The 15000-nt window shown below is 41.0% G+C and overlaps 1 protein-coding gene across 3 annotated transcripts in view; it reads right to left on the reverse strand.

The window, feature by feature from the left end:
- The window catches only part of LOC138043813 (zinc finger protein 14-like), a 27140-nt gene extending 16619 nt beyond the window's left edge, over positions 1 to 10521 (reverse strand). Inside the window, exons 1-3 of one of the 3 annotated variants that reach the window (XM_068890282.1) lie at positions 10501 to 10521; positions 10258 to 10401; positions 4427 to 5844 (exon numbers count right to left, since the gene is read on the reverse strand). In XM_068890282.1, the coding sequence (XP_068746383.1) occupies positions 4904 to 5844; positions 10258 to 10333 (1017 nt within the window). In that variant the 5' untranslated portion in view covers positions 10334 to 10401; positions 10501 to 10521 and the 3' untranslated portion in view covers positions 4427 to 4903. Of the gene's footprint in view, positions 1 to 4426; positions 5845 to 10257; positions 10418 to 10500 lie in introns of those variants that run through there. The other 2 variants (XM_068890283.1, XR_011131343.1) reach the window with 2 other exon arrangements.
- Positions 10522 to 15000: the final 4479 nt, after the last annotated feature.

The following is a 15000-nucleotide window of genomic DNA, read 5'->3' on the forward strand; positions in this document are numbered from 1 at the left end:
ATCGTTCAAGAGGTAACGTTTGGGAGCCAAATTCCGTGATTAGCTAGGCAAGCTTCAATCCCTGGATCACTAAATGGCTGCAAATCAACTCCAGGCTAGGGAAAATAGTCATCTTCCAACAGCAGGATGGTCAGATTGGGAGAGGGCCATGGTACCTTTGAAACCTGCCGGTTTACTCGTGGGTTTTGAATCACGAGGACCAAATCAAGCTGGTTTCATTTGCTCAAGCATAAGAAGCGCTTTTCCTTGGCAGGCCCAACACTGTGGAATTTATGAATGGCGAGCTAAGGGAACATTGACAAATCAACCCAATTATGTTGTTTACCTAGGAAGCACATGCAGGGTAAAGCCAGGAGCATTAAGAGGCAGAATCCTTGAATACTGCACAAATGGATCCCATAAAAGAGATCTCATTAATGCCGCCTTGCGCTGAGGGTATGAGCTCTGGGTTCGTGTTAAAATTGTTGAAGGAATCAATCCTAGCAGGGAAAATGCTGAGGCTATGGAAAACGCACTTCTCAATAAGTATGACTACGCTTGGAACACTAGAATCAACGGACAAATACGAAATATACTACCATGATGTCCACACTCCTATTAAATAAACAGCAGGATCGTGACATTATTGTTCTCGCCTCGTTTTAGAAGGCATCCTTTTAGCCATGAGTTTTGGTTTATTACGTTGAGTAATTTATGAATGGCGAGCAAGGGTCTTCTGACAGCGTTTTAAGTGTATTTTAGACACATAATCAAAAAGCTGAATTTTGGCGGGCTCTGGCTGTGTTCCCGCCGTTGATTTGATCAGCCATACATTGTAAACAGACTGTACTATTTTCTGTCACACGAAAGGATTGCAACTAAGTGGAGCTAATTATATAAGCTTATGAGTTTTATTTCTTTTTCAGTGTTGCTTCGGAACTAAGATAATGTTGGTTTTACATGATTTTGAGGAAAAAATGACCTGCGACTGAAACAGTTAATTCCCAACTTAATTTCAGGTTTTTACCTTTATCGAATAATGGAGAATACTCTTAATATTCAGTAGAAAACATACATAAATTTCAATTTTTAGCAAAGCGCTTCGCCCAGTAAGCCACAACACTGCTGCCGAGTGCTTTTTCTCGGAACTGACCTGATGTCATCGTTATTTTCAAGAGCCTGTCTCATGCATGCATGATCGAAGCATAAAGTGGCCATAGAAGCCGTGCATTTCTAACGTTTTCTGTTTACACATGCCGCGGTCCCCATGCAGTCTCGTAGTGGGTTACTATTAAAGTGTTTTTAGAAAGTGCTACCGCGATCCGAAGTCCCGTAGTGGGTGACTAAGTATTTGTTAATAACGAAGGAAAACACACAAACAAAATGGAAGGTCACTGGAGGCAAGCAAAAGTAAAGCTGCCACCGTTTGGCGTTAGAAAACACCACTTTTCATCCCACTTGGCTGAGGTTATGAAGAGATACACAAACAAGGACAACGATTTATTTGCAGTGTTTTTGGAAAACGTGAAGAAGAAATATGCCACGAGCCACGAAGTAAATGAAACGTTCAGAAAAGCGAACATTTGAAGCAATTAACAATGAGATAAATAATAATAGTATATTGTAAATTAAATAATTCGCGATGGAGAGATGTAAGGGGTGTATGCATGGCAAAATGTAGGATACACCAGACCATGCATGGGGGTTTACGCATCACCATAAAAGTTCATTCAGAGCTAAAGTCAAAGTAACACGCATGTGGGTTTAAACACTCCTCGCAATGTTTTAAAACCCTTTGACGTCCAAACCGGCCTAAACCCGTCAGACGTAGTATTTTACTCTGTCTTTACTCGTCAATGGGGAACCCCTGGGAGTCAGTGGGTTAAAAACTAATGGCCTGCCTGACATTGTTGGATTGCTAAGCATGTAGTCATCATTGAAAATTCCTCCGAAAAAGTCGATGTAAGTCACCAAATAAGTATAGTGAAGCACTTCGATCGCAACCCATTATGAAAACGACTTTAAAGACAATGCCGTAAGAAAATTGGTTTGTTTCGTCGTAACTGGAGCCGGCTTAGTTCATGAAGTACATGTCATTGAGATTGATATCCTCGACAGTTGATTCTTAAGATAAAAAGCGTCACCTCCTTTGCCAAGTCCTACGAGAATAACGTTACTTGTTTATTGTTTCTCATCTAAAGTCGCTAGAATACACATCAAGATGAAAGCTAAAATGTTAAAAGAGAGGTTCGGCCTAATCACCGAAACGAACGCTTAGGCTTAATCAGTAAAACGATTGCTATTTTCTTCACACGAACTCGTGAAAAGTGTAGTTAACAGAACCGTAAAATGAAAGCTAAAATGTTAAAACAGAGTTTAGGCCTAATCATGCTGATCACTGAAACGAGCGCTTAGGCTTAATCAGTAAACGAGTGCTACTTTCTTCCCATGATCTTGCAAAGCATGTAGTTAGGGTTAGACTGCAATCTTTCATTACTATTAGCCACTTACAGGCGTTTTTGTTGCACATGTAGTTGTTACACAAGCCTAAAGATGGGGGCTTTTCACTCCGGCAAACTTATTCATACGTTTATAATTTATTCAAGTTGCAAGAGGCGGTCTTCGCATTTCATACAAAGCTCTTATCTTGCTTCTCGATCCAGCTTGGATCATGGAGAAATTTTGGCCCAAATTACCGAATCGTAACGTGAATATCATTTTATCCCACAAGTTCTGACAAAGTCTTCCCTGACTAAAGGAAACAATTTTCAACCACTTGACCGGAGATCAGCTTGTGATCACAGTCTCGAAAACTGCCCGCGATGAAATTGACGGGCAACAGTTTCGTGCAACTTGTCGCGCAACAATGTTGCGTTGCAAGTTGAGATGGTTTATTGCGCGTATTACCACCTTCAAGTAAAGCTACTATCCTCGCAGTTATGGACGCAATTTTAGCAATTGCGTATAGAAGCCTGAAAAACTAAGGAATTGCGTCCAGAACTGCGAGGATCATGGCTTTACTTGATTTCAGATCCGCAGTTCAGTATATGATTTATGTCATATATCATTTCGTTCATTTATTACCACCTTCTTGCGCAACAAATTCTTATGTTGAAAAAAAATGTAGACGTTGCTTTTACTTTTTGCAACATGAAAATTTGTTGCGCAAGAAGGTGGTAATACGCCCAACAGACTCCGCGCAAGAAACCATCTCAAATTGTAACGCAACATTGTTCCGCGACAAGTTGCACGAAAAATGTTGCCCGTATTACTGAGCTTTGTTCAGAAAGAAGTAAAAATATATATACACTTCGGTTTCTACTGTTGGTAAAAGTTCCGTTCGATGCCGTGCTAAGGCCAAAGATACGCTATTTCCGACACAAGAACTTTTGCTCACGAACAGATTACATTGTTAGGGGAAAAAAACTTATCAGAACAATGATCACGCGCATAAAACCCATGTATTCCCAAAAATGAGTTCAATTTTCTTGCCGCATTCGTTTGTGTTTTTACGATAAAGGGAACAAAAGGAAAATTTCACTTCTAGTGAATAAAATTCAGTAGAGCTGTGAATTCGCAGTTTGTGTTTGTTGCTATGCAATTACTCACGGTGACTTTCGAAATCTCTGGCTTTTCTATCTTTAGGCAAACAGTATTGCGGAAATTTAGACAAATGTCGTAAATTAAACGAAACGTAGTGATCACCAAAGCTTCGATATTTAGGGCGCGTTTATATGGTCGCGGTTACCCGAGACAACTCCACCGAGCGTTCATATGAGAATTGCTTAGCCGATACAAGTTGATCCTATTCAATTACGCACATATTTTAAGGCGCGTCTTAAAAAAAAATACTAATCATCATTTGCCCTTCTTTCTTCCTACTTTGCCTTTTTTTTTATAAAATTACACTTGCGACTCAACATCCAGAAACTGGACCGACACATCTTAACTCAGCAGTAATTTGTAGTTTGAATAAAAAGTCGTATTTTGAATCGATAGTCAGGATTTTGGCGGGAAAAGCTTTTCATTCGAAAAGCGAACAAGGGTAACTTGCATCGTATATCACCCCGAAATAATTGCCTTTTTCCCTGAGGGCTATTAAGCTGGGTTGAAGTTTCAACAAAAATACACGGGCTTCCCGTGTACTTTGCCGGGTACTGGAACATGTAGATCTAGGTAAGGTATCAACGGGTTTCAGCAACGGTTACCTTTAATTTATAACAAAACTTGTCCAGTCATGAACTCGAATTTCAGTAAAAGTTGTTTAATTCGAGTTTATCTTTGATTTTTGTCCTTATTGAAAATTAATACGAGAATTCATGACTGGACAACTTTGGTTATAAATCAAAGGTCTCAAGAAAGTGCAAGTGCAAATTTGATAGCTTAGTCTACGAAATGCTCTTCATTACGAGTCTCAAGACTAATGTGAATATCCAGACGAACTCCATACGTGCCAAACGTTTTGTTTAATTTTCATGATTCCTTTCTTTTACCATACAGGCTCCTTATCAGCTATGGTTCGTTTAGTATTTATAGATTGTAATTTTCAAATACCCTTGACTTGATAATGACGTTTAGCCAACGTCGAAACGTCGTCGTTTTTAACAGTTTTCAGCATTTTTACCATGTTTAGATATGTTTGTTTATCGCAGTTTTTATACTTCAATTAAAACCACACCTTCGAAATTTCTTGGTCGAAACCAAAAGCCACCGAAGCAGTTTAAGTTGACGGATCGACAAATGTCATAGGTAGTGCGTAAGCTCCTCAGTGCTCAACTGCTCCAACCAACAGCTGTGTTTTTCACCCTTGTTCGAACGAAATTCTCGTCTGGTGCAGTAATGATGTACTTCTACTTCCAGTTCATTTGTACTAGCAGAGCGTTCTTGAGCACTTTTTTCCGACACTTTTCCTGCTGCAAAACAGCTACATGCACCGCATACGTTCGTGACGTTTCTCTCCACTATGGACTCTTTCATGTTTCCTTAAATTTCCTATTTGGCTAAAACACTTGTCACATTGTTTGCATTCATAAGGTTTCTCTCCAGTGTGGAACCTTTGATGTTCCCTTAAATTTCCTACTCGGCCAAAACACTTGCCACATTGTTGGCATTCATAAGGTTTCTCTCCAGTATGGACTCTTTCATGTGCCCTTAAATTTCCGGCTTGGCTAAAACATTTGTCACATTGTTTGCATTCATAAGGTTTCTCTCCAGTATGGACTCTTTCATGATCCCTTAGATTTCCTGCATGGCTAAAACACTTGCCACACAGTTGACATTCGTAAGGCTTCTCTCCAGTATGGACTCTTTCATGTTCCCTTAAACTTCCTGCTCGGGTAAAACACTTGCCACACTGTTGACATTCATAAGGCTTCTCTCCAGTATGGGCTCTCTCATGTCTCCTTAAATTATATGCTCGGCTAAAACACTTGCCACATTGTTTGCATTCATAAGGCATCTCTTCAGTATGGACTCTTTCATGTTTCCTTAAACGTCCTGCATGGATGAACCACCTGCCACACTGTTGGCATTCGTAAGGCTTCTCTCCAGTATGGACTCTTTCATGTTTCCTTAAATTTTCTGCTCGGCTAAAACACTTGCCACACTGTTTGCATTCATGGGGCTTTTCTCCACTATGGACTCTTGCATGTGTCCTTAAATTTCCTGCTTGGCTAAAACACTTGCTACACTGTTTGCATTCATAAGGTTTCTCTCCAGTATGGATTCTTTCATGTCTCTTTACATTTCCTGCTCGGCCAAAGCACTTGCCACACTGTTTGCACTGATAAGGCGTCTCTCCAATATTCGCTTCTCCAACTTTCGTTAGATTTCCGCGTTTCGCAGGAATTCTTTTCTTGCGCATAACTAAGAAAAAGGGCGACATTCTTTTTGGAAAGTTAAAACTCTTTATCGATTCTGTTATAAACAATATGACCCACCCACTTTACAATGCGGTGCGGAGTTGGGTGCGGAGGCGTGGTGGCCTCATGGTCAGTGTGATCGACTCCGAATCGAGTGGACCGGGTTCGGGTCCTGACCGTGGACATTGTGTTGTGTTATTGGGAAAGACTTTTTACTCCCACGGTGTCTCTCTCTCCACCCAGGTGTAACAATGGGTACCGGCGAAATGACGGGAGTAACCCTGCGATGGACTGGCATCCCATCCAGGGGGAGTAAAAAAAATACTCCTAGTCGCTTCATGCCAAAGAAACCGGGATAAGCTCCGGCTCTGATGGGCCACTTGGCTCGTAAACAGACTTACTTACTACTTTACATTGTGCGCCCACATTACTTCAGTCGCCATTTTCAGGGCCCCCGGGTGTCGGAATTCTATGACCGTTTGAAGTAATCTGTTTCCATCGGGTACCAAATGGGTTATATAATTTTCCACGGGAAAATAAGCTATTTCTATTAGAATTTCAGTTTCTATTTTATTTATGTATGACTCTCCCGGGGGCCTATAGTTTATAACCCTTATCCGAGAAGACTCCATTTGCGGATGTAATTATTTATGGGTATAATTACATAGCCAGCATTTTCTCTTCCGTTACTTTAAGACCCTGAGTGTTGGTCCGGCCGGAGTCTTTCTCACGACCTCCCGCATGGCATTTTGGTGCTCCACCGACTGAGCTTACAGGTGGACGGTTGGCAGTGCTATTAAAAATGAGGAAATTACTGCTGGAATATTTTTCTCGATCTTTGTACTGCCTTTGACACACTCAGTTACAAATGCAATCCTTTTATTAATAAGCAAACTCCAACAATGTGGAATTGCTCTAGATTAGTTCAAAAGTTATCTTTTTATAGAAGGCAATTTGTTCAATACAATGGCCATTGCCCTTCCGTCAAACCTATAAATTATGAAGACCACAAGGCTGCATTCTTGTGCCACTGTTATTTTTGACATAAAATTATACTAATGATAATTGTCATGTTTCAAAAGCCTTGGAATTTATTTTATTTGCATATGATACCAATATTTTCTAATCTCAGAAGAAGCCTGATTCTTTACTGCAGAAAGTGAATTTTGAGCTGTCAAGATTAACCTCCTGGCTTCAAGCTAACAGGACTTCATTGAATCTCAAGAAAACGAAATTCACAACATTTAGGTCATAACAAAAGAGGCTGACCCTTGATCATGTAACAATAAAACTATGAACTATGTGGTTCTAATGTTGATCGGGTAAGCAAAGTTGGTCCCTAAGGAGTCATTTTGGAAGAGCATTTGTTGGCTTTGGAAGCCGCACATTGCTTATCTTTCTTCTAAAGTCTCCAAGTCTATAAGTATTATCAAGCTTTTGGAAGCCACACGTTGCTTATCTTTCTTCTAAAGTCTCCAAGTCTATAAGTATTATCAAGCTTTTGGAAGCCACACGTTGCTTATCTTTCTTCTAAAGTCTCCAAGTCTATAAGTATATTATCAAGCTTTTGGAAGCCGCACATTGCTTATCTTTCTTCTAAAGTCTCCAAGTCTATAAGTATTATCAAGCTTTTGGAAGCCACACGTTGCTTATCTTTCTTCTAAAGTCTCCAAGTCTATAAGTATATTATCAAGCTTTTGGAAGCCGCACATTGCTTATCTTTCTTCTAAAGTCTCCAAGTCTATAAGTATTATCAAGATTTTGGAAGCCACACGTTGCTTATCTTTCTTCTAAAGTCTCCAGGTCTATAGGTATTATCTAGCTTTTGACCCCTTTAATCTCCTCTAGAAAGAAAGCTGATGAGACTCCTAAGGCAAGAGCTTTTGTTTGTAAATCTTATAACTAGAAGGAAAGAGAAACTATTTTTCAAGCAAGCACAACGAAGCAAGCCCGCTGGAATTCATATATTTAAAGATGTAGCAAAGGAAATTATGGTGAAACACACAAAACATCATGCATAGTTAAAACACATGGGGTCATCAACAGATTTTCATATGAATGAAATGATATATGAAATGGGTCATATACTGGACTGCAGATAAGAAATCAAGTAAAGTTATGATCCTCGCAGTTACGGATGCGCAATTTTAGCAATTGCATAGAGAAGCCTGACAAATTCAGGACTTCTGAGTCAATGGAGTTTGAACCCATGACCTTGCGATACCGGTGCGACGCTCTAACTAACTGAGCTACAAAGCCACTGACATTGGGAGATTGTCATTTGTGGGATCTAATTTTCCTGTGAGGAATGAAACAATGATCGAAATGATATATGAAATAAATCATTTACTGAAATGGGGATACCAAATCAATTCAAGCAACGATCCTCGCAGTTATGGACCAGCTCCCAACGTCAGTGGCTTCATAGCCAGTTGGGTAGAGTGTCACACCGGTATCGTGAGGTCATGGGTTCAAACCCTGTTGAAGTCCTCAATTTTTCCACCATGCATTCCCTTGTCTCTATCACTGGAGCTACATCGTGTTTGTAAGTCCATTGATGATGAGGAATTTGGTTTTGGTATATTCATTGCAGATTTAAAAGAAGCTATTTAGACCATGATGCATACATGTAGAATTCTATTAACTAAGGAAAACCATTATGGTATAAGAGGTGTTGTGCATCAATGGTTTGAGTCTCATCCCACACAAAACAGTTTGTATACAAGTATGTGTCTTAATGGTCAGAATTCAACTTCCCTGCCAGTAACTTGTGGTGTTCAACAAGACTCTATTTTAGGACTATTCCTTTTCTTTCAGAAGTAAGTATGTGTACTAACTTTTAATTATTTATTTGCTTATGATACTAATATTTACCTTTCCAGCAGAAATATCGACCAAGCGCACAAAAAAATTCTTTTGTCAAGCAATTTCAACCAGCTTTGGAAAGCTTAAAGAACATACTAATGGACAAATGGTATTTAATTCAAAAGCAGCCTAGTCTCAGAGAGATGTTGAAGGAATCTCCCTTGATCTCTTACAGAAAAGGAAAATCGCTAAAAGATAATTTATGCTTGTCAAAGCAAAACTGTAAAGGCTACTAGAACACCATGGACACACAGCAGGAGTTGCATTGGTCTGTCAAACCCATTTTACACACATGTTACATAAATTGACATTTTTACAAGCCTCCTTTGAGTTTTAATGGACAACGGGTCTTTAGAAAGTGGGCAACTGAAAAAAGACCATGGGAAACCAAAAAAACAAAACTGCTTGCCCAAAGGGCAAATTAGTAAAAAATGTAAGTGTTGAACACTGAACCCTTTAAAAAATTCTGTACTATACATAACTGTTGTATTCTTTAATTATTCAGCTTTAAAAAAAACTGTCTTCATAGAAGAATTTTATTAAAATACAGTACATGATCAATATGCATTGCTCGCAGTTAGCAAAGGCTAGTCAAGGCGAGCAGTGTTTTTTTCCTTGAAAGAACATCTTTATTGTAGAACCTTAGTGCATGTATAAATACTTTAAGAAAACCAACACTTACTGATGTTTATACGTGAAAGTTGAATTTCGTTGGGATCAGCCTAACTCACTGACGAAATTAATATTATAATTTATATACACTATTTCCTGTTATTATGATCTTGTTGTCTGTTTTTCGTAATATTTGGTCTATCATATGCATTCATGCGTTTACGTAAGTTCTTAATTAAATTTATCATGCCTTGATGAAGTGTGCCTTGCTTGCAAGACAAAGGTCAGAATGCATAACATATTTTTAAGATACTGTACTGCGTGACAAAAATACATTGCGTAACTAAACGTCATTCAGAAACCACACTCTTCCACGACTTGGATGAAGATGTCAGAATAGCGACATCCTATATGGCTGTGGTAATGACAAAAGAGTAGGCCAATTCTTCGGGCGCAAAGACCAGTTTATTATCCGTGAAGCGTGACCAAGACGCTTCCCAATGACTCCTTTTACCTTTATGATCAACTGATAGAGATTGATTATGAAGCAAGTTAGACCTAACTGGCACTACATGTAATAACATATTATGTTAATAACACAGTATATTTCGAACATATATACATACTGTAACATTTTAAGCCAGTATCTAATGGCTTAATTTGTGGTCGGTATATAATATACTGTGACATTTTAAGCCAGTATTCAACAGCGTATGTATAGTTACAGTCGGTATATAGTTTGTTATACCGACCATAGTTAGTGGCTTAAAATGTTACAGTATATATACTGTGAAAACAACATATTAAGCCGTTATCCAGCGTTATCTAAATGCCCAAGTTAGACTTAACCGAAGGCAAGAGGGTGCACCCAGTTATTTGACTATTATACCAACTAAGAAACATACATATCTTACTGAAGATGTAGTAACAATTTTCTTACCTTTGATTTCAATTACAGAAGCTTTAACCAAGATTCGAAGTGTCGTGTTGGACGAATGACGAACGTTGTATTTCATGTAATTCACCGGCGAAAAATGTCTGATTGGTCGACGCCTTGCCGTGTGATTTCAATAGCTCGTTTTCACTGTCACGCAACAAAAAAATTAATAAAAAACAAAACCATTCAATGAAATACGCCAAAAACTTGGAATGTTGTAGGAGACACATTTATAAATCACCTCACCAATTCTCAGGCCTGTGCGGTACATAGTTTCTGAGATATTTGTCGAAGCGTTTCACTGGAAGAGTCACAATTCTAGGCTTGTTTGTCTATTTGTTTCGCTATTCCAGATCACGGTGTAATTCAGAGGAGACGCAAGGCTACTACACGAGTCGGACGAAGTGCTACCCTACTTAGACTAATCACCTTCCAGAGGGTTTAACAGCTTCATTCTTCTTGGGTGCTTCCTTGTATAGATGTCAATTATGTCATCTAGGTCAAATGTGATGTCTGTGTGGACATGCAAAAGAATCAGTGCGGACAAGCGGTCTGATCCTGTACTGCTTCGTTTGTTAGTTTTAATCTCCTTCAAAGCGGAATGGGCGCTTTCCACAATTGCTGCCGACACTGGCAACATCAGCGCCAAGCGGAGAATTTTTGCAATCTTGGGGTAGAAAGACACACTCATTTCGGTTAAGGTGTTTTCGATGGTTGATGTTGGACTTGTTACCGCTTGTCATTCTCTTTTCCAGATGACTTTTTCATGCTTTTCAGTTCCTCCACAACAAGCGACACTCTGTTGTAGGCGGTGATCACGTCTTGGCTTGACCCTTGTAGTAAGAGGCTCAGACCTCTCAAAAAGCCTGAAAAGTAAAGGTTGACATGAAGCGCAACAACCCACCTACTGCTACAAAGTTGCGTCAGAAGGCCACGAGCTTCAGTGACAGACTTCGAATCCCAGTTTCCGTTTCCTGAAGACATGGAAGCAAGGCTATCGACCCATCTTGTGTCGCATAACATTTTCACTTTCTTGATTCTTCTTTCAGGTACTTCGCCTCCTGTCTGATTCTTTTCACAACTTACAGCTGAAATACACTTCTCTAGTTTTCTCTCCTTTTTGCGTGGATACTTGCGGAAAATCCCTACCTGTTTGACTGTATCGAGCATTACTTGCATTTCAGATAGTTTGCAGGATTTAGTAAATGCAAGATTGAGATCAAGGTTCATGCAGTAGTAGTATTCAGCCTTGGGGTAGACTTGCTTGATTCTTGCAGCACAGCCTTTGTTAGCCCCTACCATGTTATCCGCACCAGTTTTTCATGTCAAGTCCAACCTGGTCGATTTTCTGTACAATTTGTCTGGGCAGAACCTCGCCTGTGACTTCTTTACACTCAATAAAATCGATTAACCTTTCCACAGGCTTATCGTTCTCCAGGTATCGAAGAACAAATCCAAGCTGCTCTTTATTGCTAACATCAGTCACCTCATCGGCTTGAACTCCAAATAGAGGACCATGTTTTGCCGTTGATTGTAGTTGATGGAGATGGTCCCCCACCACTGGGTAGGAATTGGCTGAAAGACCTCCAGCTGAACTGGCACAACATCTTTCTTGTGAGCAAGACTGAAACGCTGTCAGACATATTGAAGCGGCATGAAAAGGTGTTCAACAAAGGACTGAGAACCATCAAAGGCTTCAAGGCGGATATTAATTTGCAAGATGGTGCTAAGCCTGTATTTTGCAAAGCCCGGCCAGTACCCTATGCCCTACGCCAAAAAGTTGAAGAAGAGTTAAACCGTCTGGAAAGCCAAGGAGTAGTTAAGAAGGTGGAACGGAGTGACTGGGCTTCGCCCATTGTTTGTGTGCCAAAGAAAGACGGAAGTCTTCGTATCTGTGGGGATTTCAAGGTGTCCATTAACAGAGTCCTTTTAGACAACCCATATCCACTGCCAGACGCTGAGGATGTATTCGCCACTTTGGGTAGTGGAACTGTGTTTAGCAAGATTGACTTGTCAAATGCCTTTCAGCAGATGGAATTGACGGCTGACAGCCAGCGTTACCTCACGGTGAACACTCACAAGGGGTTGTATGCATATCAGCGTCTCACCTATGGTATAGCCTCTGCTCCTGCCGTTTTTCAGTCAACAATGGATCAGATACTGCAAGGGATGGATAAAGTGCGTTGGCATATAGATTATATTCTGATCCGAACAGAGCCCCATGAACACTTGCAAGTATTGGATGAGGTGTTGACTAGGTTGGAGAAGCATGGCATATTAGCTAAGAGGTCAAAATGTGAGTTCATGGTGCCAAGTGTGGATTTCCTGGGGTACCGTGTTGACGGAGGAGGACGGCATCCCACAGATGAAAAGATTTCAGCTATTAAAGGGGCCCCGAGCCCGAAGAATGTGGCAGAACTTCGTTCCTATTTGGGACTGCTAAATTATTATGGTAATTTTATTCCTAATCTATCCACATTGCCGCAACCGCTCCATGAACTGCTTCGGAAAGGAGTGAAATGGGCTTGGACAGAAGAGTGTGAGAAGGCGTTTGTACGTAGCAAATCTGAGCTTGTGGCTGACAAGGTGCTTGTGCCATATGATGAAAAGAGAAAGCTGATTCTGGCATGATTCTGGGGGCCGTGATTTCACATGTAATGGATGATGGTAAAGAGCGTCCCATTGCTTTTTCCTCGAGAGGACTCACAAAGAGCGAAAGGAATTACTCGCAAATAGAGAAGGAATCCCTGGGAATTGTATTTGGTGTCTGGAAGTTTCACAAGTATCTATACGGTCGAACGTTTCACCTGTTAACAGATTACAAGCCATTAGGGACTAACCTGGGTCCTAAAACAGCAGTGCCTACTTTAGCAGCAGTTAGAATGCAGCGCTGGGCTGTTATTTTGCAGGCGTACAATTATCAGATGGAGTATCGCTCGTCGGCAGAGCATGCTAATGCAGATGCCTTATCACGTTTATCTTGTGACCTCAGTCCCATGAAAGAAGAGGCAGAAATGTTCTTCTTCTCAGGTCTTGATGAATTGCCAGTTGACTCTAAGGACATCAGCAGGGACACACGGAGAGATCCTGTGTTAGCGAGAGTTTTGGAGTACACCTTCGCTGGATGGCCTAATCATGTTATTGAAGAGGAACTTAAACCGTACTTTACACGCCGACATGAGGTAACAGCAGATCAAGGATGTAGTTTATGGGGAATGCGCGTAATCATTCCGTCATTGTTAAGGAACCGACTATTGCAAGGGTTACATGAAGAGCATCCTGGTATTGTTGCCATGAACGCCATTGCCCGGAGTTACTTATGGTGGCCTAATTTGGATGCAGAGATTGAGCTGATGGTAAAGAATTGTGAAGTTTGCCAGTCAGTACTGAAAGCGCCCCCAAGAGCACTCTTGTACCCGTGGAGATGGCTTACTCGAGTGCAGAGAGTGCACATTGATTTTGCTGAGAAGGATGGCAACAGTTTTCTTGGTCTAGTTGACAGCCACTCCAAGTGGATTGAGGTAGCACACATGACATCTACTTCAGCTAAGAGTACTATTGACCAGTTAAGAGTGTGGTTTGCAGCATACGGACTTCCCGAGGACGTGGTGTCCGATAATGGTCCCCAGTTTATTGCCACTGAATTTGTGGATTTCCTTAAAGCAGAATGGAGTTAAACAGACCCTAGTTCCCCCTTATCATCCATCGTCCATTGGTGCAGCAGAGCGTACAGTACAGATCCTTAAAGAAGCATTACAGAAGGAGGCCAAACGAGTAAGAAGGGGTGCACCGAAGCGGTTTTTTGAAGCACCAACTGGCAAACTGTCTGTTTCAGTACGGAAACACCCCTCATTCTGTTACAGGAGTGACACCAGCAGAACTGTTCTTAAGGCGCAAACCTCGCACCAAGTTCAGTGTTCTAAAGCCTAACATGGACTGAAATGCACGTCCAAAACCTGCAAGGCAAGCAACAGCAGCAGCACGATAAGAGCCGTGTTAAGATGCGCAATTCTGTGAATGTGCGAAATACCCGGGGAGGGGTAGAGAAGTGGGTTCCTGGTACAGTGATAAGAAGGTTGGGGCCATTATCCCATCTGGTGAAAGAAGGGCGACAACTGCGTTATGTACATGTTGATCACCTGCTTCGGACTGAGCGTGAAAATTCTGAAGAGGGGTTTGATGTGTTTCCCGAGGAGTGAGCTGTTCCAATGTGGTCTCCAAAGTTGACATGTGATACGTCAACATCTCCAAGCGCTGCTACCTGTGTGCCGGAGCCAGAAATAGAGTCACCTTGTAAGGTACTGCAACTGGTTTCGGTGTCTGTATAGGTACAACCTTCCTTCCTTAAGAACAAGATCCCGAATTGTGCCCCAGCACAGCCGTCAACTCCAAAGATCCAGACTCAGACACCCGTTGCAGCGAGTAAGTCAGCTTGTACGCTTGAGCCGCCCAACCCGGTTCCAACACTTGAGTTGGATTCTTCGTCTCGCGCGCAAAGTCCAAATATGTCAATTTCAAGAGATTTGCCAAATAGGGCTGAGCGCAGATATTCCGTCAGGCAGAGAAAAGCACCTGTTAAGCTAAATCTGTGACATTGATAGTAGTAAGGAACATTTTTAGGGTTGGACACTGCCTGAGCTCTAAAGACATTTATGTTACCCTTTTTGTTGATGTTTACAAGTTTTGAGTGACTTATTAGTTTTTTTTAGATTTTGTGAACTCGGCCAAACAAACAGTTTCTTCAGT

Source organism: Montipora capricornis, chromosome 3 (genome assembly GCF_036669925.1).
Source record: "Montipora capricornis isolate CH-2021 chromosome 3, ASM3666992v2, whole genome shotgun sequence".
NCBI lineage: Eukaryota > Metazoa > Cnidaria > Anthozoa > Scleractinia > Acroporidae > Montipora > Montipora capricornis.